General features: G+C 28.9%; 3 protein-coding genes across 3 annotated transcripts; 2 read left to right on the top strand and 1 right to left on the bottom strand.

Moving 5' to 3' along the window:
* Positions 1-1,210: 1,210 nt before the first annotated feature.
* GO595_000540 (PIKK family atypical protein kinase) lies at positions 1,211-3,064 on the top strand (the record flags this gene model as incomplete). Its single annotated transcript, XM_067918632.1, has 1 exon — positions 1,211-3,064. One exon carries the CDS (start codon positions 1,211-1,213, stop codon positions 3,062-3,064), a length of 1,854 nt encoding a protein of 617 aa, XP_067779320.1.
* Positions 3,065-10,212: 7,148 nt separating this feature from the next.
* Positions 10,213-11,064, bottom strand: GO595_000539 (uncharacterized protein; the record flags this gene model as incomplete). The annotated part of the gene is made up of 1 exon (XM_067918620.1): positions 10,213-11,064. The coding sequence occupies one exon, from the start codon at positions 11,062-11,064 to the stop codon at positions 10,213-10,215; it is 852 nt and encodes a 283-aa protein (XP_067779319.1).
* Positions 11,065-17,958: 6,894 nt separating this feature from the next.
* GO595_000538 (aminotransferase, classes I and II family protein) lies at positions 17,959-19,437 on the top strand (the record flags this gene model as incomplete). Its single annotated transcript, XM_067918609.1, has 1 exon — positions 17,959-19,437. The coding sequence occupies one exon, from the start codon at positions 17,959-17,961 to the stop codon at positions 19,435-19,437; it is 1,479 nt and encodes a 492-aa protein (XP_067779318.1).
* Between the last annotated feature and the right edge of the window lie 3,366 nt (positions 19,438-22,803).

Here is a 22,803-nt window from a genome sequence, read left to right as displayed (position 1 = left end):
TAAAAATAAAGCCGCGATTGAACAAATGATGAAATTAAATATAGGAATGGGAAGATATCATTCCGCTAGAGGTTTGATTGCTATAGCTGGTAATATCATCGGAGAAAGTAAATCTGGTGAATGGCTTGAAGAATTAGGTGAATGGGAAAGAGCTTTAGAGATTTATGAATCACAAAATAATAAAGCTGGTTTAATTAGATGTTATTCATTACTAGAACAATGGGAAAATGTTCGACAAATGTCTCCTTTATTTGAGAAAATGAATGATAAAGAAAAGATAGAAAACGCTCAATGGTTTGCGTGGGCATTTTATCATTCACAAGAGACAGAAAAAGTTTATTATTATATTAAATTCTTGGATGATAAAGTTAATAAGAATTCCGCATTATTTAAGTCTTTGTTTTATATTAAAACTGGTCAATATGATTTAGCTAAAACTTGTATACAAAATGGTTTCGCGTTATTACTTGAAAATAGAGCGATTTATGGTGGTTCTGATGCGAATCAAGCAACTTTAAATTTGATATTTTCACAACATTTAATTGAGTTAGAAGAAGTTTTAAAAATTAAAAAAAATAATTTAAAAACAGTTCCAAAAATTTGGAAACAAAAACTTCAAAACTTTTCACAATCAAGTGATGTCTGGATGAAATTAATTGAAATTCGAAGTTTATTATTATCACCATCAGAACATATTGATTCATGTTTGAAAATGATTTCAGTATTACGTAAAGAACGTAAATGGCGAATTATCGATTCTTATGTTTCAAGATTAAGTTCTATTCAATATCATCCATTAATGTTTTTATCACAAGTTAAAGTAGCTTGGGCACGTGGCAACAAACTTTTTGCATTAAAAATGATACAAGAGATATCGAATTTATTTGAAAATCCTTCATTTGAACTGTTTAAACAATTAATTGAACATTTATATCCAACGATAGATAATACACCAAATGAAGATTTAACCAAAATGTTTGAATTATTCCAAGGTAATCATCCTAATCTTGAAGTATCATTCCAAGCAAAAATATTACGAATTCAAGCTACTTGGCAATATACATTATATAAAGCTCGAGATCCAAATTCGGTTCCACTTTTAGAGATAATTCATGGATTCGAAAGATCTTTATCATTAAATTGTGATGATTATCGATCTTGGTCAGGTATAGCTTATGCATCTTCACGTGCTTTATCTCATAATCCTGAAATGCGTGCGAAGTTTACAATCGACGCACTTTCCGCTTTTTTAAAGGCGACTGGATTACATCCATCAGGTTCATTAGAATATTTATGTCAAATGTTTAGTATATTTTTTAGATATGCTGAATATATAACTTTACCTGATGAATTAACAAATGATATATTATCATTACCTTCTTCAATTGTAATACAAATCATTCCACAAATTGTTGTACATATAGCACATCCAGATGAAAATGTTTGTCGAATTGTACAAGATTTAATATCTTCATTTTCAGAAGAACATTTTGAAGCTGTAGTTTATGGTTTAAATGTTTTATCATTAATTCCAGATAAACAAAAATCAAAAATTGCGCGTGACTTCTTAAATTCATTAGGTTCTAAACATACGCAATTATTTAATGATGCACAATTGCTTATTAATGGTTTACATAAATGTGCCATTTCACAATGTGAAAAATTAATTTCTTCACTTGATTCTGCTTCAAGAGCTCATCAAAATAATAATAATGAACTTATGAAACAAATTCTTGAAGAACAATTTAATTCATTTGATCAACCAATGTGTAAATTTGATTCTGATTTTACTAATACTTATGCTACCACATTAAAACGATGTCGAGCAGCATTTGAGCAATATAAAAATGGTAATTCATCAAACATACGTAATATGTGGGATGGATTACGTGCATTATTTGTAGAGCTTGATGATAAAATGCGAAGACTTTCATCAATATCATTATATGATGTTAATGAAGAATTAGCTAATAAACGCGGATTTGTTTTACATATTCCAGGAATGTATTCAGTCGAACGTGACTCACCTAAAATCATGTCGATTGATCCATCATTAAATGTTTTAGCTACACAACAACATCCACGAAGTTTATATATGACTGATACTGATGGGAAGAATTGGAAGTTTTTATTAAAAGGTAATGAAGATTTACGACTTGATCAACGTATAATGCAATTTTTTTATTTGATTAATTCATTATTAAAGACTAATCGTTATACAGTTGAACTTGGCACACTTATCGAGCAATATGCAATTGTACCATTTGCTCCTAATGCTGGATTAATATCATGGGTTACAGGTGCTGATACACTTCAAGCATTAATTTCGGAACATCGAGTTCAACGTGGGACACATCCACAAGTTGAATCCGAAATATTATTCCAACAATGCGGTACAATATTTAATAGTTTATCTGCGTTACAAAGAATGGAAGCATTCGAACAAGTAAGTGAAAACACGACGGCCGATGAATTACGTGAAATCCTTTGGCTAAAATCGCCGGGTCCTTCTTCTTGGCTTGAACGGAATAACATTTATACAACGTCAACTGCTTTGATGTCGATCTCTGGTTACGTAATTGGTTTAGGAGATCGTCATCCAAGTAATATAATGATACAAAGACATACCGGAAGAGTGATACACATCGATTTCGGTGATTCCTTCGAGGCAGCATCGACAAGGAAATTGTTCCCAGAAAGAGTTCCTTTTAGAATGACAAGAATGATAGAAAACGCTTTGGATGGAAGTACGGTGGAAGGATTATTTAGAAGATCTTGTGAAGATATATTATGGGTTCTAAGAGAGCATCAAAGCCCTTTGGTGGCTCAGCTAGAAATATTCGTGCATGAACCTATTTTCATGAGTAAGAATATCGCTGTAGGTAATGCTGTACAACATACTATATTAAGTAGAGTATCACAAAAATTGTCCGGAACAGACTTAAATGAAGAGGTTTCTCCAGAGCCTATGACAGTGGATAAGCAAGTAGATGTTTTATTGTCGATTGCAAGAGATCAATCAAGATATGTAAGACATTATGCTGGTTGGTGTCCTTTTTGGTAATATATGTAATAACGGATTTTTTCTTATGAACAAATTTTTTTTTCTTTAGTAAAAACGGATTTAAGCAGAATTTTTTGCTGCGGTTATTTTATCGTTCTAACAAAAAGTCGCTGAATTATACAGAAAATCACTTTTTCATTACCGTCACTTTTTGGTTCTAATCGATTAGTCAGATTAATCAAATTCAATATTGAGAAAGCACGATCAAAACAAATTTGATAACTTCCGGTGGTGAACAACTTTTTCATTGAGTCACTTTTTGATTTCAATAGGCAAAAAAGTGGCCTCGAACCAAAAAACCGACGGTTTGTATATCTCATGAATCCTCAGGAGTATTACATTCCCCCAATATATGGTTTCTTTGCTCAACCTGTTCAAGACCAAATTTCCGGGCAGGTAACATATTATGGAAACGGAACACCGATCTTGCTTCCAAATAATGTACCACCAACTGTAAATATTATGGTAGTTCAAAGCAGCAAAAAGGTTAAGCACGAAAAATCCACAATTGAGCAAGTTGGAAAAGATGTTGATAAATTAGTCGATAACATTTCCAAAGAAACAAATAAGTTCCTCAAGAAATTCTTTTAAGTAAATCACAATCAATTATTACATTCATCTTAATACTTTTAGCTTTTTTTGTTTAATGGCTTTGGTTTGATATCATAAAATATTAAAACAGCTGATCGCTTTTAAGAAATGAGTTTGAAGCCTTATTTGTAAGTCTTGTGAGAACTTGTAAATATATTCTATTTTCTCGTCATTCATTGTGGAACATAGCAGGCAGTAATTATCAAAGGAGATGGATCTAAATTAATGATATATCGAATTATAATACAACACAACACTTTCCCAAAAGAAAACTTTTTTTGATTATGTGCTTTCAGGTATTTTGATATAATAGACATTTCCCAGGCACCAAGTAGTGAACTACAAATTGAAGTTAACTAAGATGATATTATGCTTTACACAAGATAAGACTACAGTTATAGTGAAGAAGATAACAATTAAGAATGAAAAAGGAAGTCTTTCACAATCAGGTACATGAATTGGCTGCATGTGTAAGCGCAAGATGAAGAATGTAATCGCTCTTATAAGTATTAATATCCGTTTGGCTAATAATACATAGATAAAGATTCAATCAATAGGGAAATCAATAACACATTAATATCAATTGATACTAACCAAGACTACATAACAATGCACTTGTAGGTAAACAATTATAATGATGTCAAGTCTTGAAATTAATAAGGAAAAATAATATTAAGATTAGAGTTATTAAAAATATCATCACATATTTAATGTACTTAATCATTAACGATTGAATTTCTTTTTTAAGGGATGGTTTATTTAATAAAGTTTCCAACCATTGATGAAATGATTCATCCTATTAAATTTTATGAGTTTTTTTCTGAAAGTAGTTTAACTATTTCAGTATGACCATTTATAGAAGCATTTTTAGGTGCTGTTGCAAACAAATTAAATAATTTTCAAATATTATTTTGAAACATAAAATTATTAAAATAAATTTTAAATAAAACAAATGAATATTTTTAGCATTAATATCAATTCCTTCTTGTTCAAGAAGTAATTTAACTATTTCTGTATGACCATTTAAAGATGCTAAAATAAGTGCTGTTCTAAATAATTTAAATAATTTCCAAATATTATTTTGATATATAAAATTATTAAAACAAATTTTAAATAAAACAAATGAATATTTTTAGCATTAATATCAATTCCTTCTTGTTCAAGAAGTAATTTAACTATTTCTATATGACCATTTAAAGATGCTAAAATAAGTGCTGTATTAAATAATTTAAATAATTTCCAAATATTATTTTGAATTACCAAATTATTAAAATAAATATCAAATATAACAAATAAATATTTTTAGCATTAATATCAATTCCTTCTTGTTCAAGAAGTAATTTAACTATTTCTGTTTGACCATTTAAAGATGCCCAAATAAGTACTGTATTAAATAATTTAAACAATTTCCAAATATTATTTTGAATTTCCAAATTATTAAAATAAATTTTAAATAAAACAAATAAATATCTTTAGCATTAATATCAATTCCTTCTTGTTCAAGAAGTAATTTAACTATTTCTGTATGACCATTCCAAGATGCTAACATAAGTGCTGTATTAAATAATTTTAATAATTTCCAAATATTATTTTGAAATTCTAAATTATTAAAATAAATATTAAACAAAACAAATAAACATCTTTAGCATTAATATCAATTCCTTCTTGTTCAAGAAGTAATTTAACTATTTCTGTATGACCTTCTGAAAATGCCCAAATAAGTGCTGTTTCAAATATTTTAAATAATTTCCAAATGTTATTTTGATATATAAAATTATTAAAACAAATTTTAAATAAAACAAATGAATATTTTTAGCATTAATATCAATTCCTTCTTGTTCAAGAAGTAATTTAACTATTTCTGTATGACCATTCCAAGATGCTCTAATAAGTGCTGTATTAAATAATTTAAATAATTTCCAAATATTACAATTAAACAAAAAATTATTTAAATAAATTAAAAACAAAACATATATATATCTTTGGTATTAATATTCACTCCTTCTTGTTTATAAAATAATTTAACTATTTCTATATAACCATTTTTAGATGCTATTATAAGTAGTTTTTCAAATATAACGAATAATTTTTTAATATTATTTTAAAACAGTAAATTATTTGAATAAATCTTATTATCAATATCAATTCCTTCTTGTTTAAGAAGTAATTTGACGATTTCATGATGACCTTTAACAGCTGCATTTTCAATTGCTGTTTGAAATGATCACAATAAATTTTTTATCATCAAAGTAAATGTTAAATTATTAAAATAAATATGAAATAATACAAATAAATATCTTTAGCATTAATATCAATTCCTTTTTGCTCAAGAAGTAATTTAACGATTTCTATGTTACAATTTTCAGATGCTAATATATAAGTGCTGTATTATATAAATTAAATGATTTTCAAATATTATTCAGAAATACGAAATGGTTTAAATAAATAGCAAATAAAACAAATAAATATCTTTAGTATTAATATCAATTCCTTGCTTTATAAAGTATTTAACCAATTGTTTATAATTATTAGTTGATGCCCATAAAAAAACTTTCGTAAAAAATTTAATGAAATTTCAAATAGATATTTAATACATACAATTGTGTATAATAACATCTTTATAATCAATTTTAATTTCTTTTTGTTTAATGATCCATTTAACTACTATAGGGTTACCATTCTTGAGGAGCTCTTCAAGAAGTTTTTTATCGATTATTTTACCTTTATAAAAACTATATATAAATGGAAGATTGTTAAATGTTATTGCTGCTGTATGTAATGAAAGATTTGTTTTTGATAAACCTTCACTCTCTAAAAATGATAAAATCTCATAATTAATGTATTTTAGACAATATATGCCTAATACATTTAAATCTTTGTTGATAATTAATTTTTTCATTTCTTCAATTTTGAGAAGTTTTTCATCATAAAAATAATGAAAAATTTCATTTCGATGAAATTCAATCGCTGTTTCTAATACAGGGCAATACTCTGAATTATGTTGTAGACATAAATGAACAATTTCTAAATTTCCACCTGAAATTGCATATTTTAATGTGTGTTGTGAAACATTTGAATCATTCATTATTAAAAATTTAAAACAATTAATTGATCCAAAAAATGCACATAAATCAATCAACAAAATATTTTCTTTTTGTTCATATATAAAAGAATATTTTTCGTAGAGTGGTCGATCAACTATTTGATTAACATAAAAACCATTTTGTGATGCCATTTCTTGTAATTCTTCTAAATTATCATTTCGTAGAATGTTTAAGAGATGATTTTCTTCTTTAGATTCATAGCTTGTTTTATTTATAATGTTTTCAACATAATAAACTAGTTTTGAAGGTATCATTTCATGTTTATTCATTTCTTTAAGAAGGCATTTTGCTTGATATGTATTCATTTGATAGAGATAAATGGTTAATAATTGAAGTAATTTTGAATGATTTAAATTTTTCGAGTTTGATAATAAATTTAAAAATAAAATGTACAGAATTGCATCTATATTTCGTGTGAAATACGACATATAAGTAAACTGTGTAATATAAAATTCATAAAACAAAGAACAGCTTGGCTGAACTTCCATAATTTTTGATACTTTCTGAGCTGTTGACTCGAGATTATTTTGGTTTAATCTTAAAAATAATTTTTCAATTTCAATGATTTCATCTGATACAAAGTGTAAGGCTGATAAGCTTGGTGGTGGTGGTGGTAGAGGAATATCCATGAAAATAAAATTGATTCACAATTTTGACACAACACACAGAATATTTTGACTAAATTCTATCAATATTTCTATAATTTATCCGCGGATATTCCTTGTATATTCCTTGATGATTTGATACGCACTCTCAAATTTATTGTTGTAAATTATTGGCAGCATAATTCAAAGAAAATGAAAAATGTCATTTTGTTATTGTACAATTATTTAAACACAATAATGATAATGTTATATTAATAGTTCGCTAAACACATCTGAATTAATAATTGAATTTTATTTCGAAAATGTATTTGATATAGAAAACTTATTCGTTTTACTAAATAAATATGATTGTGTTAATGTATGTGTTGAGTAAATATATAATCACCTGCCCTTTTCATTCATTCATCTCCGATATCATCTAATAAATTAACATTTATAAGTTTTTTAAGTGCAAGATAAATTATTTGTACATTTTTACTTTGTAATAACCCACATGAAAGATTCTCGAAAAATCCTGCATTAAGATCATATGGGAAAACTTCATTTCAGATCAATTTATTATCAGATCCTATTAGTGAAACAATCGCAGATTGTAAAAATGAAAATTTGATATTTAAAGATAATTCTTTATCATATAATATATATAATGCCATTAAAACGCTTATCAATTGATTAGTCATATCTTTTTCAAGATTAATTTGCATGTTAAGAAATGATTAATTGTCAATATAAAATCTTTTGTTTCATCAAGTCGAAAAGAATCAACGTTTTCACATAAAACGTGTGTCTTTTGTGTTTCTCTTTCATGTTGTGTTTTTTGATTAAAATTCAATTCTTGATTATCATCGAAACGAATGTTATTATTATATGAAATAAATGAATCGCCATAAATATTTGGAATACGATCACATTAGAAATCAGAAACAATAATGTTACTTTTATAAGTACTTATTATTTGTATTTATATTTTGTAAATTGTATTTGCATTTATTGTAAATATATTTTGTTATTGTATCACTACCTGAATAAAAAATATTACCATTAAAATTAATATTTTTTATTCTATTTCAAAGGTAACATTAATATTATTTTCAATATCATTTATTATTTTTTGAGTTCCAATCATTTTCCCAGACGGTATTTCTATATTAATATTATTTATTTTTATAGAAATGTATTAAATTTTTATTGTGCTATATATAATAATAATGATTCCAATCACCTTATTGAATTTTATATAAAATTTTGTTCTATTTGATTAAATACTTTATTTGAAAATTTATTATTATTAAAATAATTTATATAATAATTAGTAAAAGGTCTTGTTGTTTTTACTATTTCATCTATTGGGATATAAACATTTTGTTTAGAAATATAACGAATTAAGGTTTGAATATATAACTTAAATAAAAATATATTATTAGATTTCAAACAAACAATTTTTAATTCGATGACATCTTCGAATTTTATTGATTCCTCAGAATTAAGTTCTACTTCCTGAATTGTTTAATAATTTTTTGGTTTATGGAGGCGATAAAGTTTACAATGTGGAGTAAATGATGCTTTAACATATTTATTGTAAATGAATTCATTAAAATTTAAATATTTTCCTTCTTCATTTTGAAATGAAGGTATATCATGCAAATCAGATCCATCTAAAACAATTATCGCAAAAACAAGGACAAGATAATACTCAAAAAAAACATTGAAAATTGTTAATATAATTTCTTTAGTTAATTTTTTAATTAACAAATTAGAATTCTGATTTAATATGTTTATATATCCATAAATAATTTGTGGGAATGTTGGAATTATTGAATGCATTTGATACTGTGCAATTAACATAAAATACTATGTAATTAGCATGGAATACTTTGGAGATCTTCATTTGTGATATATGAGGATTTATAAAAATTTATTTATGTACTAATGCTACTAAATCCTAAATATTAACGTCAAGCAAACTTTTGCAAAATATAAATTTATAGAAACACAACAAAATACGAGAATTATACTCAAAATTTAAAGTTTAGAATATTAATGATTATATTATTTTATTTATATTAATTAATAAATTGAAACCTAATTAAATTCCAAAGATCATCAAAATAATTAACCAAATTTTTTCGAAAACACCACTCATGAATGTATAATAGATATGAATCTCGATTTATGATATTCTTTGATCGAAGCCATTGTTTAAGATGGTGCCAAACGCACTCAATCATTTGTGTATGAACATGAGTATCTGGATTAACAAAATTGTATTTATGATTTACTGTATAATGAAAAAAGCCTTGCTCATTGAGGTTTCTATAAGCTGCCCATTGATCTGTGTGTATATGTGTATTAATTTTTACATATTTTTCAATAATCGGAAATAATGTATTTGCATTTCTTTTCTCAACTAAATCAATAAATACTCGACCTGTTACAGAATCTATTCATCCAAAGAACCACATCTGTGATAAACTTAAATTTCTTCCCACATTATATTTGGCCTTGGAGATCAATGTTTCATCTATCTGAACATTGCCCCAAAGGCCACCTAGTGGGTTATGAGATACGTGGTCCAACCCACCAAAGGAATTGTAAAGTAAAAAAGAACATGCAATATCTCACCTAGTACCTCAGTATGTTAGATAGTTATGTTGATATCATAGATGACAACGTTGGTTTGAAAGATAATGAATCGCAATTTGTCTATTTTTTTTTATTTATTCTTCAACTCTCAATTCATATTCTAATTCTGTTTATAAAAAGCATTATTCCTGTTATCGTGTCTTTGTTACTCAAACGAGTAAAAACATGCTTGATTTTCCCGATTTATAATTTAAACGGTCGTTTATTATTCGTTTCTGGTAGGTGTGGTTGTATCAAAAAACAAATTGTCTTCCAACCTTACTGATTGTTGTTCTTTGGTATCCTCATCTCCAAGGTCTGCATCATTTATAGGCTCATGTTCGCAAAATGAAATGAGTCTGGCTAAGATTGTACGATTGCTGATTAGACTTCCTTGGTAGGTTTCTACCAACCTAACACCTGTCGCCTTCCACTGAGCGTGAATTCTATTCAACCACATCACAAACTCTGCCAGGTCAGGGCATAACTCAATAGCAGTTTCAAATGGTATATCTTCACTTCCAGCTTGTCTCTCCATGACGACATTAACAGCCTCAAACACTTGTTCCATAGTTAGCTCTTGGAGTGACTCCTCAAATACATTGCCCTGCTCTTCAGTAAGTTTCACTCCACCTACATTCATCCTGGTTCTTATGTTGATCTTTCGACCTATCTCAGTTGTCAAATCATTCATTAAGGTGAGACGTGAAAATGCACTCATAATCTTTTCCCAGCTGTGTTTGTTATGACACATAATACGTATTAAACCAAACTGACATTCAACATTATGTGTTCCCAATCTTTCCAGACACAGATCATCAGACCTTGCTCTTAACTCTCTCAAAACACCAATCAATATGTTCATAATTCGAATGCATTGATTGAGTGAACAACAATATTGCGTACCATGACCACGTTTCACTTGTTGTACATTTGGTGTTAGCCTGTCTAAGTTTTTTGCATGATATGCAAAAATATCAAGTGAAGAACAAAGATAATCCAGTCGTGTTTGAGGTGACAGCGATGAATTACGAATAGCATGTGACCATAGAGCATACGGAAGTATGTAAAACGCCATGTTAATGTGGCTAGAATGTAACAATTGGAAGAAGTTTTCCATAGTAAAGATCTTCAAACAATAATGATCCTTCATCCTTCCCTTTGGTGACGTGTCTGTTAATGGAGCTACAAGCTGTAGTACTTTTTCCATATCAAGCGCGGTGAAGGCTAGCTTACCGTCTGTACATATTGAGATTTGTCCATTCAATATCCTGCTTCTAGCATTTTTCAATAGATGTAAGAAGTCGCCAATTATCAATCTATCATTCTGCAGAATCCCAAGTGCATCTTCAATTTACTTATTTCTAAAAATAGGTCACCACTTGTTGAACTGTTCGCGATGAATTATAGAGTATCCAGAATCACCGTCACTTGCTATACAGCGAACATTGAAACCATTTGCATCTAAAAAATCAGCAAGATATCTTAGCCGAATTCTGACATCTTCATCTGCATTGCCCTTCTTGTATGGTAACACATATAAAGGAAGACATTTATACTTGCATGATAAAGGTTGTAAATGTATTAAAAATGCATTATTGTCCCCTCTCTTTGCATCATAAATTTCTTTTGTAACAGGTTCCATTGACATAGCATCTATACCCAAAACAATATCCACTTTTTCAGAATACTGAATGTTATGTCTTTTTCTAAATAGGTTGATAATGCGGATTGTTTCCGAACACTTGGTTAAACACTCCTTCCACGAATTTTGAATTTGGCTAAAGTGATTGTACAGCGTCTGTTATCATGGCAATGTTATGACGGAGCGAAGATAGTCATAACACTAACTTCCGAGAGTTCTTAATATCAAACAAAATATAATTACATTGGGACTCCATTGCCGAGATTTAGGAAAACGATTGGAATTGTTCTGTGATTCAAATGATAATTGTTCCCCAAAAGGTATGGGTTTGTTTACGGGCTCGTCAACCGATTTTAATTTCCTCAAATATTCTTCATAGAACTCCCTTTGACCCTTAAAAGATCTTGATGGAAGTAATGTGGGATCATGATCTTCTATTATTTTCTCGAGTATCTGGGTTCTTTTCTTGTAGTACCCCAGTGATTGTTCAAGATTAGATATATCTCTTTTAAGCCTACCAATTTGCCTGGAAAGGGTTGCTTTCTCTGTTTTTTTGCTCATTAAATTTGTCAAAATTGATTTAACATGATCGTTATGAATTGAAAAACTTATCGTTCATACGTTAAGAAGCAGTGAAAAGAAAAGCTTTTGCACTCATCTCCTTCACTTGCCACTACGCTTATAACATATAAAAGATCAAAGAGTGATGGTGTATCATTATATGTAATTTTATTGCATAAAAAGCACAGTGTTTGATTGTTAATTTTTATTACCGTGAATTGACCTTCCTAGAATATATAAACAGGAAACCTCACACTTATGCTAAAAGATATCCAATTGCATGCAATTAATTATAAAAAATATAGAAGTTTTTAGTTTTTACATATTAGAAAGCATGATGAAATGATTTTGTTATTAGTTTTCTTGATATTGGACGTTGAAAACATTTCAACATTGATATATAGTTTAGACTTAGGTTTATAGTTTACGTTAATAAGTGTGGCTAAGCGATTTGTAGTGGTACATCTTTCTCTATAAGTAAATCAAGTTGATCTATTGATTTTTCATGAAAGGAGAGAAAGAATCATGTTGATGCTTGATATATAGAATGACTAGCTACATAGAAATGTTGTTCTTACAGATAATTGAAAATGAACATTTTGAGATTACAGATGCGCATCTGCCAGCATGGAATGATCAAAATTTTAAATTCGATTTTTTGAATTATTTATACTCTACACATAATAGAAGCAATGTCACTAAATTTTTACTATACACCTATGGATCGTTTTCGAGATATTTTCGTTTTAAATTTTCTTGGACCACTTATGTTATGAGTTACATCATTATAATATGCAATCTCGAATAAATTTCGAAATTTTTTAAAATAATCATAAATAGTATCAATTTCAAGCACAGATGGATGAACCATCTTTGCCATTGATGGCGTCATATCGAGCGCCCAAAAAGCATATAATAAAATAGCTGTTTTTAAATCGGATTTGAAATTTTCAATTGTTTTTGTTCTTATCGATGATTTGTGCCTATGAATACCTTTACACATGAATATGGCACCATCGGGATAAGATTTACTGAAACAACAATTAGTTTCAGATCCACAAATTGAGCAAATATAATGTTCATTAATATTGAGTATAAATCGATTGTTTGAAAGCCATTGAATAAATATTCAATCTGTCCATTATAACCCAGCTCGACCGGATTCTTTCCATAAATACTGATAACATTTGGCCCATTCGGCTTTGATTCCGTACGAGTGGAATATGTTATGATGTTGGATTTTTACAGAATTTCCGAACGCCGTATTTCACTCAATTAAACACATTTACACAAATAAGTATATTCACGAAATCCAATGAATTTACTAAATCGAATACATTTGCAAAATTCATTTTCTATTGTAATGTAATATAAATTCAAGAGTTTCAACAATCTTCCTTTTGAATTCATATACGCCATCGTTTGTTGACCAAGAATAACTTTCATATTATGAGAATAACTACCAAATTTTATAACGTTTATAGTTTATCTTATGGGTGTTATGAAATAAGCAAAAATTTGGTCTTAATACTTTGTACATGTACACCAATTGTACAATTTTTAATAGCAATTATCAGTTGTAGTCATTTTGGTATTATGTGCAAGGAAAAATAAATTAAAAGCAAAACAATTCTCAGCTTTATTCTGGTGAGTAAGAGTAAAAAAAAAACTTTAACTAAATATTTTCTTCTTAAATTTTAATTACACACGAGAAAGATTCATTTTTGATTCAGATAATTTGAAACGTATGTACACTGTATCATTTACCTCACCCATATAAGTAATCTATTTCATTAAAATTTTCATATGAAAACGCTTTATAAAGCCAACCAACGAATTACACATCTGCTGTTACAAAAAAATTATAAACATTAAAATCAAGTTGCTTAATGTTTTGAATCCTATTAATGTTATCCCTAAAGAGATATAAAATATAATCTATCTAAAAAGAAAATATGGAAATGTTTTGGGTAACTTTCATATGGCTGTTTGAAAAACAATGAATTTAAATGTAATTTGATCGTTATTATTTTTTTACCAACAAACTAATTACATCTTTTCTGCTGACCAATAATATGACAAAATTTCCATAAAAATTAATGCAACTTAATCACCTCAAATAAATTCATTACGTTAAACAATATTATTCAGTGACCATCAATTATTGGAATTTCTGTTAAAACTATTGACACCAATATTTTCGGCTACAAGAACATCATGTAGTTGGTCTAAAGCAAAACTATTTATAAACAGAAACGGTTTACTCATTCTTTTGTTTTTTTGATTTGTCTTCCTTTGTGTTTTCATCTTCCTTACCATCAAGGAAGTAATTCAAGAAAATAAGGATAAAAATTATTGTACCTAGGATGGTACAAGCGATATATAAGTTTTCCATTTGCCCCATGACCAATAAACAAGAAATGTCACTTTTTACTTACATCACACTTTCAATAGTTAAATGTTCGTGTCTAAAGAGTATTAATCGAAATATTAGTATGATTTATGAAACATATCTAAAATTCAGGGATAACAATCTTTTTTAAGCTAAAGTAAAGAATATTCAAAAGTAAAATTTTTTCGAATGTGCAAAATATAATCATTTGATTATTTCCAAATCACAGTAAAAAAACATACCTTGATCAAAAGGAACATATGAAACGAAGTGAATAAAAGAAAATAAAAAATATTTAATCATTTTTATTATTCATTTTATTATTTTTGTGATGAATTTTCAAATAAATTTGATCAATAATTTGAACAAAAAGATAAATACAAATAGGAAGAGAACGAAGTGCACAACTCATAAGTTCCGGTTCATTCCGAAGAAGAACAATCGTACTGAGTTTAAATAATTTGTGAAATGGCGCACTTTCAATGAATTTTTCATTAAGTGTATAATGAATTCGCCAAATTAAATATTTAACAACAAATACCAAGTGAAATGTAAAAGTGAATAATGTAGAAAGAAGAAAAATAATATAAAAGATAAAATTACGTTTCGTAATGAAACTTAAATTAAGATATGAATATTGTGTTGATTCATTATTTTCATATGTTGGTGGTATAATAATGGTTAAAAGAAAGAATATCATAGAAATTGGAACACAAATAATAGATATTTTCGTAACAAGATCTTCATATGTTGTTAATTGACTTAAAACTCGATTAACAATATCGAAATAAACATAGGTATTCCAAATATAAAGAATTAAATATGTTAATGGTGGAATAAGAGAAAATCCAACAATATTAAAGATACTAAGGAATTTTTTGTTAAGTTTTCCTAAAAAAGTATTTCGGTGTGAATATGAACCTGAAAATCCGATAATATAAACTAAAAGAATATAAAATAATATCAGAATGTTAAGTATTACATTTTTTGTTTCATCATTCATTCTTTATTTCCTTTGAACAATGAGAAAATTCTTTGTTGATATTGGTTTAATGTAACCGTTTATTTGCATTATATAATGATTAAAATGTATTGAATTTTTATTTTTGATTACTTTACATATTTCACACAAATAAAAAACAAAAAACTAAAATGATCCTGCTGTTAAAACATTCTGTTTGTTTAGTCATTTGGGAAACCAAATGAATTAAGGCTTAATTTAAAATTTAGTAAAAAATTAATTTTAATTTTTTTTAATCATTGCGTTGTATTAAGTCATTTTTTTCTTACACTCTCCTGCGAGCATATCCAGACATGGCTAGAATTTTTTTTTGTGATGGATACGATGAATAATTAAGCTGACTTCATACACTTAATATTAATATTAACACCCCCAATTCAGGGCACCCTAAAAAAAGAAAATTTTCAAAATTTTATGAGCGCCATATATCAAACATTTCCTATTTGCGATCCAGAAAAATATGTCAAAACTAAAAACCTCATTTTTCTTACACAAGAGCCATCTACCAATTTAATACTTATTCGCGATTTACGTCTTTATTATTCTCCCTATGATATTTGTAATTTTCTTCAACATTATAAAACAACCACAAGTGCCATTTTACTACTTGGTCAACTTACGCCATCATTTGCACTTCTTGTCAAAACCAAATCAATCAAAGATGCAGTTGAAATAACCACCAAGATGCGAAAAAATCCATGTGCTATCTGTTCTATGGATCCCTTAGGTTTTGAATATGTTCATTCTTTTTCATTTGGTTCTAAGCATTTATCTCACATTTTAAATGATTTCTTAAATCCATCAGTTGACAATTGTCCCATTTGCCTCAATCAGTATTCTCAAGGGTCACAATTATTTTCTTTTCCATGTGGCCATACATTACATATCAAATGTGCCTCAAGAATGAATCAATGGGAGTGTCCAATATGTCGTTATGCGCCAATATCATACTTTGGAGTAACCTGTTGTGAAGAATGTAATTCTTTTGACCGACCTTTTATATGCTTATTATGTGCTCGATCATTTTGTCAAGAACATTGTTATTTACACTTCAAAAACACAGGCCACGCATATTGTAACTCGGCGGATGGTCGTGAAACGTGGAACTTAATGAGCGGTTCAAAGATGAAACGTATCGCATATGACAAAAGTGGTGAATATGTTGAGTTATGTGTTAACGAAGACCGACTTAAGAACTATTTAGAGTCAGCGCTTGAAGAACAAATACAAATTCATCATTCGTTAAGTCAACAACACATCAAACATCAGAGTGAAGTTCTTCAAAAGGAAAAAGAGAAATTATTACAAACAATTAAAGAAAAAGAAGAAAAAATTAAAGCAATGAAAAAAGAAATTAATGAAATACCACAGTTAAAAGCAAGATCAAAGGCCGCAAATTCTTGTTACAATTTCTTGAAAACAAGATTTGATGAAAGTAAAGAAATCATTAAGAAATTGGAAACGGAAAACGTGAAGTTGGTCGACGAGCTCCAAAATTTGGTGATGTTGAACGAAGACATGGAAAAAACAACATCAATTTCGGCGGCAGGATTACTGAAGGGACAAAACTCTGAGGTGCATATTAAGTTCGGATGATGAGTAATTATTTTTCGTTCATGAAATGTAATTTTGTTTGGCGATTAATAAAATATTGTTTTGTTTTGGTTAATTTGATATGTAATGGCTCTAAAAAGAAAAGTCAAAATTTGAAAATTTCATTATAAAATAGAAAAATTTACATACTATGAACAAGCCTTTTGGATTTCCTTTTGGAACCATTTAATAATTTTCCAGTAAAATAAAAAAAATTGAAATATTTCCAAAAATTATTAATTGGGGTAGAAATATAATAACTAAAAAATGGTTCACGTCAAGGTAAAAAAATTGGCTTCTTGCATGAAAATTATACTTCCTTTTCTTTTCAGCTTGAATGTTTAAGAATAATCACATTAAAATTCAAATAACAAGATAATTAAAATTAGCAGATCGCAAAAGTATAAAGAACATATGCTTAAAATATCTGGCTAGTGAAAAAAAGCTTTTGGTAAAGCAACTTTTATTTTACCTATCGGAAGTTATCTGAACGATAAATCAGGCAACAACCACCCATAAAAAAACGATAAGTATTCAAAAATAATCCCTTTTTCAACAGTTCCACCTCACTTTGTTGTGTGAAAACCCCCTGAAACCGATGACTTTGTTGAGTACCAACGGTACAGTTTTTAATTCAAAACATGTCAATAGGAATGACACTTTTATATGCAAGTCAGCAAGAACGACAAGGATTTTGAGAGCATCGTGTTCACACCCATTGAAATAGCCGTGTTTCAACATTTTTTTCAGTTGACTGGCAATGCTTGCTTCAACATTTGCACACCACTCTCGCTCCTTTGTTGAGAGGTCAAAAAACTTTGTTTTTGATGACTCAATCGTAAGGAAGGGAGTTATAAAGGCACAATATGCAGTCCGTGGTGATATTATCATCAAACAAGGAGAACTTATCGAGCAAATGAAAAAGGGTGTAAAGATGCCCTTCAAAGACTTTATCCCTTGTAACATTGGAAACCCTTTTGCTGTAGGTAAAAAGTCATTAACATTTACAAGGCAACTTGTCGCTGCTGTAGAGTTCCCTGAGTTAATGGACAAAGGCGTACTTCCTGATGAAGTATGCCAACGAGCTAAACAATTCCTTGCATCTGCAAATATTGGCGCTTATTCACCATCCCCAGGCGTTCAACTTGTCCGTGAAGACATTGCACGCTTCATACAGAGGAGAGATGGCTATGAATGCAAACCTCAGAATATATTTCTCACTGAAGGTGCATCTCAAGCTGTTCAAACAATTCTTGATATGATCATTAGCGATCCAAACGTTGGTATTCTTCTTCCATTCCCAACATATCCACTTTACACAGCCACAATTGATCTTTACAATGGAAAACTTGTTCCAATATATCTCAATGAAGATAAAGGCTGGGAATTTAATGTTGAAGAACTTGAAAAAACTTATCAGGAAACAGCGCGCAAAGGAGTTGATCCACGTGCATTAGTTGTTATTAATCCTGGAAATCCAACTGGTCGTGTATTATCACAATCCAACATGGAAAAGATTGTTGACTTCTGTGAGGCTCATCAAGTTATGCTTTTAGCCGATGAAGTATATCAAGATAACATATATGATCCAAATCATAAATTTGTCTCATTTAAGAAAGTATGCATGCAAAAGGGCACACGCTTCCCATTGTTCTCCTTCCATTCCATTTCTAAAGGTTTCATGGGTGAATGTGGTCATCGTGCAGGATATCTTGAAGCTATCAATGTTCATCAAAAGTTCTATGATCAACTTAACAAACTTCGTTCCATTAATCTTTCGTCCAATAGCGTTGGTCAGCTTCTTTTCAGTGCATATTGCAATCCACCCAAATCACCCGAATGCAAACGAATTTGGGACAGTGAAGTCAAAGGCGAAATAGCATCACTTGCAAAGAAGTCAAAGATTCTTGTTGAGGGTCTTAATAAGATTAATGGAATTCATTCCCAACCTGTCAATAGTGCAATGTATAGTTTCCCACGATTAAATCTTCCAAAGAAAGCAATAGAAGCTGCAAGCAAATCATATTTCCATGGAAAACAACTTAAGCCAGATTCATTTTGGTGTATGAAATTACTCGAGGCAACTGGAATTGTCGTAGTTCCTGGCTCAGGCCATGGCCAAGTTGAAGGAACTTATCACTTTAGGACGACTTTCTTGCCAACTGAACAAAAGATTAAGGAATGCATCGAAAGAATGACTGACTTCCAAACCAAATTCATGCAGCAATATGCTGACTAAAGAATTCATGCAATTGGTTAATTTAATGTGAAAAAACATGTGTATATAAAAATGTAAAAAATATAAAATTTGACTTTATATGAATTGAATGCGAAACGATTATATCGCACTCAATTGTTGCGGATTGCTTCGATTTTAAGTTTCATCCGCCTTTGATGATTTGCATTATGAGACCAATTTCCAGGTGTAGTTCATTTGATACATTATGTAAATTTATCTTTTGAAAAAAAGAATAAAATGAAATGATTAATTTCAATCTAATGAAATCACAGATTTTAGAATGTGTTGATTTTAACAAAAAACCGAAGATGATATTTCGATTTTACGATTCATTTTCCTATTGCAATTAAAGCAGCAAGAATGATCTTGAAAAGTGACGAATTGACTAATTGGTGTTCGAAAGGGTTTGTTTAAACTTTATTGAATTTTTCAAGGTTACAAACTGTCATATGACGTAATGCAAAAGTGTTGTCATTGTTTCAGCAAATTTTTCAGTACATTTTTAAATTATGCCCAACATTTCAAATGGTTATTTTATTGAAAATTTTGTGGGGATCTTTTTTTTTTTAGGAGTTTACAAAATTTTATAATCTGACCACAAGAAGCAAATGGCGTGCGTGCTTTTTTTTGCAATGGTTCTCGTGTTTTGGGAGTCCACTCAAAGTTGCAGCCAAAAGGCACTTCTCCTTAATGATGCTTTTTGCCAAAATAATCATCATTCTTTTTCATTGGAAAATCCATTTTTATGCAATAGCAAAGAATTTTTTATCAATCATATTTTACATTATTTTGCCGGCTTATTCATCATTTCTTTCTCTTTCATACTTTTTAAGCATATCAAATTAGAACCTTTCCTTCAAAATTCTTTTGTTGGCAAAATATGTAAGCAAAAACAATTTTGTATAATTCCTATAATGTTTGCTATTTTTTATATGCATACATTTGAGGTTTTCGATGCTGATACAAAAACACTTTATATAACAGATTCTAGTGAATTCACAGAAGATTACAAAGATAAAGCGTTACACCTTAACATTAATGGTGATTTTACGATTGGTTATTATGCATTTTATAATTGGGATATGCTGATTTCTGTTGAAATCGGAGATTTGGTCACTGCAATTGAAGGTAGTGCGTTCGAACAATGTGATAATATAAAAACAATTACAATTGGCAAAAGCGTAAATACCATTGGTGATTTTGCATTTAAAGAATGTGTTTCACTTACCGATGTAGTGTTTCCAAGCTCAGTTACTTCAATTGGAACCAATTCATTTCAGCATTGTTATTCATTAACAAATGTTACAATTCCGAGTACCCTTACTTCACTTGCTGTAGGTGTATTTAGTAAATGCATAAGCCTGGAGAATATTATAGTAGATGAAAACAATCCAAATTATGCAAATTATAATAATGATGGAGTTATTTACGATAAAGCTTTAAATAAAATCATTGAATATCCAGCAGGGAAAAAAAGCGAAACATATATAATTCCGGATACTGTAACTGCAATTGAATATTATGCATTTGATTCAAGTTATTATTTAAAAAATGTGACAATTACAACTTCTGTCACTACAATAAATAACTATGCATTTTATAATTGCACAAGTTTAGAATATATTAATGGAAATTTAGCTCAAATATCAGATAATATGTTCCAATACTGCTCTTCATTAAGAAATATAACAATTTCAAGTCCTGTAACTTTTATTAGTTCATATGCCTTCCAATCATGCACAAGTTTAGAGTGTGTGACAATTGGAGAATCAGTTACAACAATTGAGTATAATGTTTTCCAATTTTGCGATTCATTAGTTAATATCACAATTCCTAAATCAGTAACTTCAATTGGCTATGGATCTTTTGCATCATGTCATAACTTGCAGTGCATTATAGTTGATGAAAATAATCCAAACTATGCAAATTTGGAGAATGATGGAATTCTTTATACTAAAGATTTTAACAAAATCATAAGTTATCCTGCAGGAAAAACAATTGAAACATATATAACTCCTGATACTGTGACTGAACTTGAGCTTTATGCATTTTATTCATGTTATAATTTAGAAAGTATTACAATATCAAATTTGGTAACAATTGGAAATTATGCATTTCAATATTGCTATAATTTATCGACAATTGTTTTTGGTGAAAAATTAACTACAATCGGAAATTTTGGATTTAATACGTGTTCTTCACTTAAAAATGTTACATTACCAAATTCATTGACTTCTTTGGGAACATACGTATTTCGATATTGTAATGATTTGGAAGTTATTTTTATTGGTGATAATGTTCAAACAATAAACATAGGAACTTTCCAATTTTGTTATAATTTATGTCACGCTCATATTGGTAAAGGCGTTACTAAAATAAATGGATATGCATTTAACAATTGCAACAAGCTTTCGTGTATTTATTTTTATGGTGAAAATGAGCCAACATTTGGTAGTAGTGTATTTACTTATGTTCCTGCAACAATTGTAATGACATTGAATACATTTACGGGTACAAAATTCGGTGATTTATCTGTAACTGTTGGAACACTTGACGAATGTCTTCCGCCAACGGGAACATTCACACAATCAAACACATTCTCAAATACATTTACACGAAGTAATACATTCTCTCAAAGTAACACATTCTCTCAGTCAAATACATTTTCTCAATCAAATACATTCTCTCAAAGTAATACATTTAGTCAAAGTAACACATTTTCTCAATCAAATACATTTAGTCAAAGTAACACATTTAGTCAAAGTAATACATTTAGTCAAAGTAACACATTCTCTCAGTCAAATACATACTCTCAAAGTAATACATTTTCTCAATCAAATACATTTAGTCAAAGTAATACATTCTCTCAAAGTAATACATTTAGTCAAAGTAATACATTTAGTCAAAGTAACACATTCTCTCAGTCAAATACATTCTCTCAATCAAATACATTTAGTCAAAGTAATACATTCTCTCAAAGTAATACATTCTCTCAATCAAATACATTTAGTCAAAGTAATACATTCTCTCAATCAAATACATTCTCTCAAAGTAATACATTCTCTCAAAGTAATACATTCTCTCAAAGTAATACATTCTCTCAAAGTAATACATTTTCTCAATCAAACACATTTAGTCAAAGTAATACATTTAGTCAAAGTAACACATTCTCTCAAAGTAATACATTCTCTCAAAGTAATACATTTTCTCAATCAAACACATTTAGTCAAAGTAATACATTCTCTCAATCAAATACATTCTCTCAAAGTAATACATTCTCTCAAAGTAATACATTCTCTCAAAGTAATACATTCTCTCAAAGTAATACATTTTCTCAATCAAACACATTTAGTCAAAGTAATACAT

This window comes from Histomonas meleagridis (genome assembly GCF_020186115.1).
Source record: "Histomonas meleagridis strain 2922-C6/04-10x chromosome Unknown contig_104, whole genome shotgun sequence".
In the NCBI taxonomy this organism is placed as follows: Eukaryota; Parabasalia; order Tritrichomonadida; family Dientamoebidae; genus Histomonas; species Histomonas meleagridis.
The sequence above is the reverse complement of the archived record's forward strand: the minus strand, read 5'-3'. Positions and strand labels throughout refer to the sequence as shown.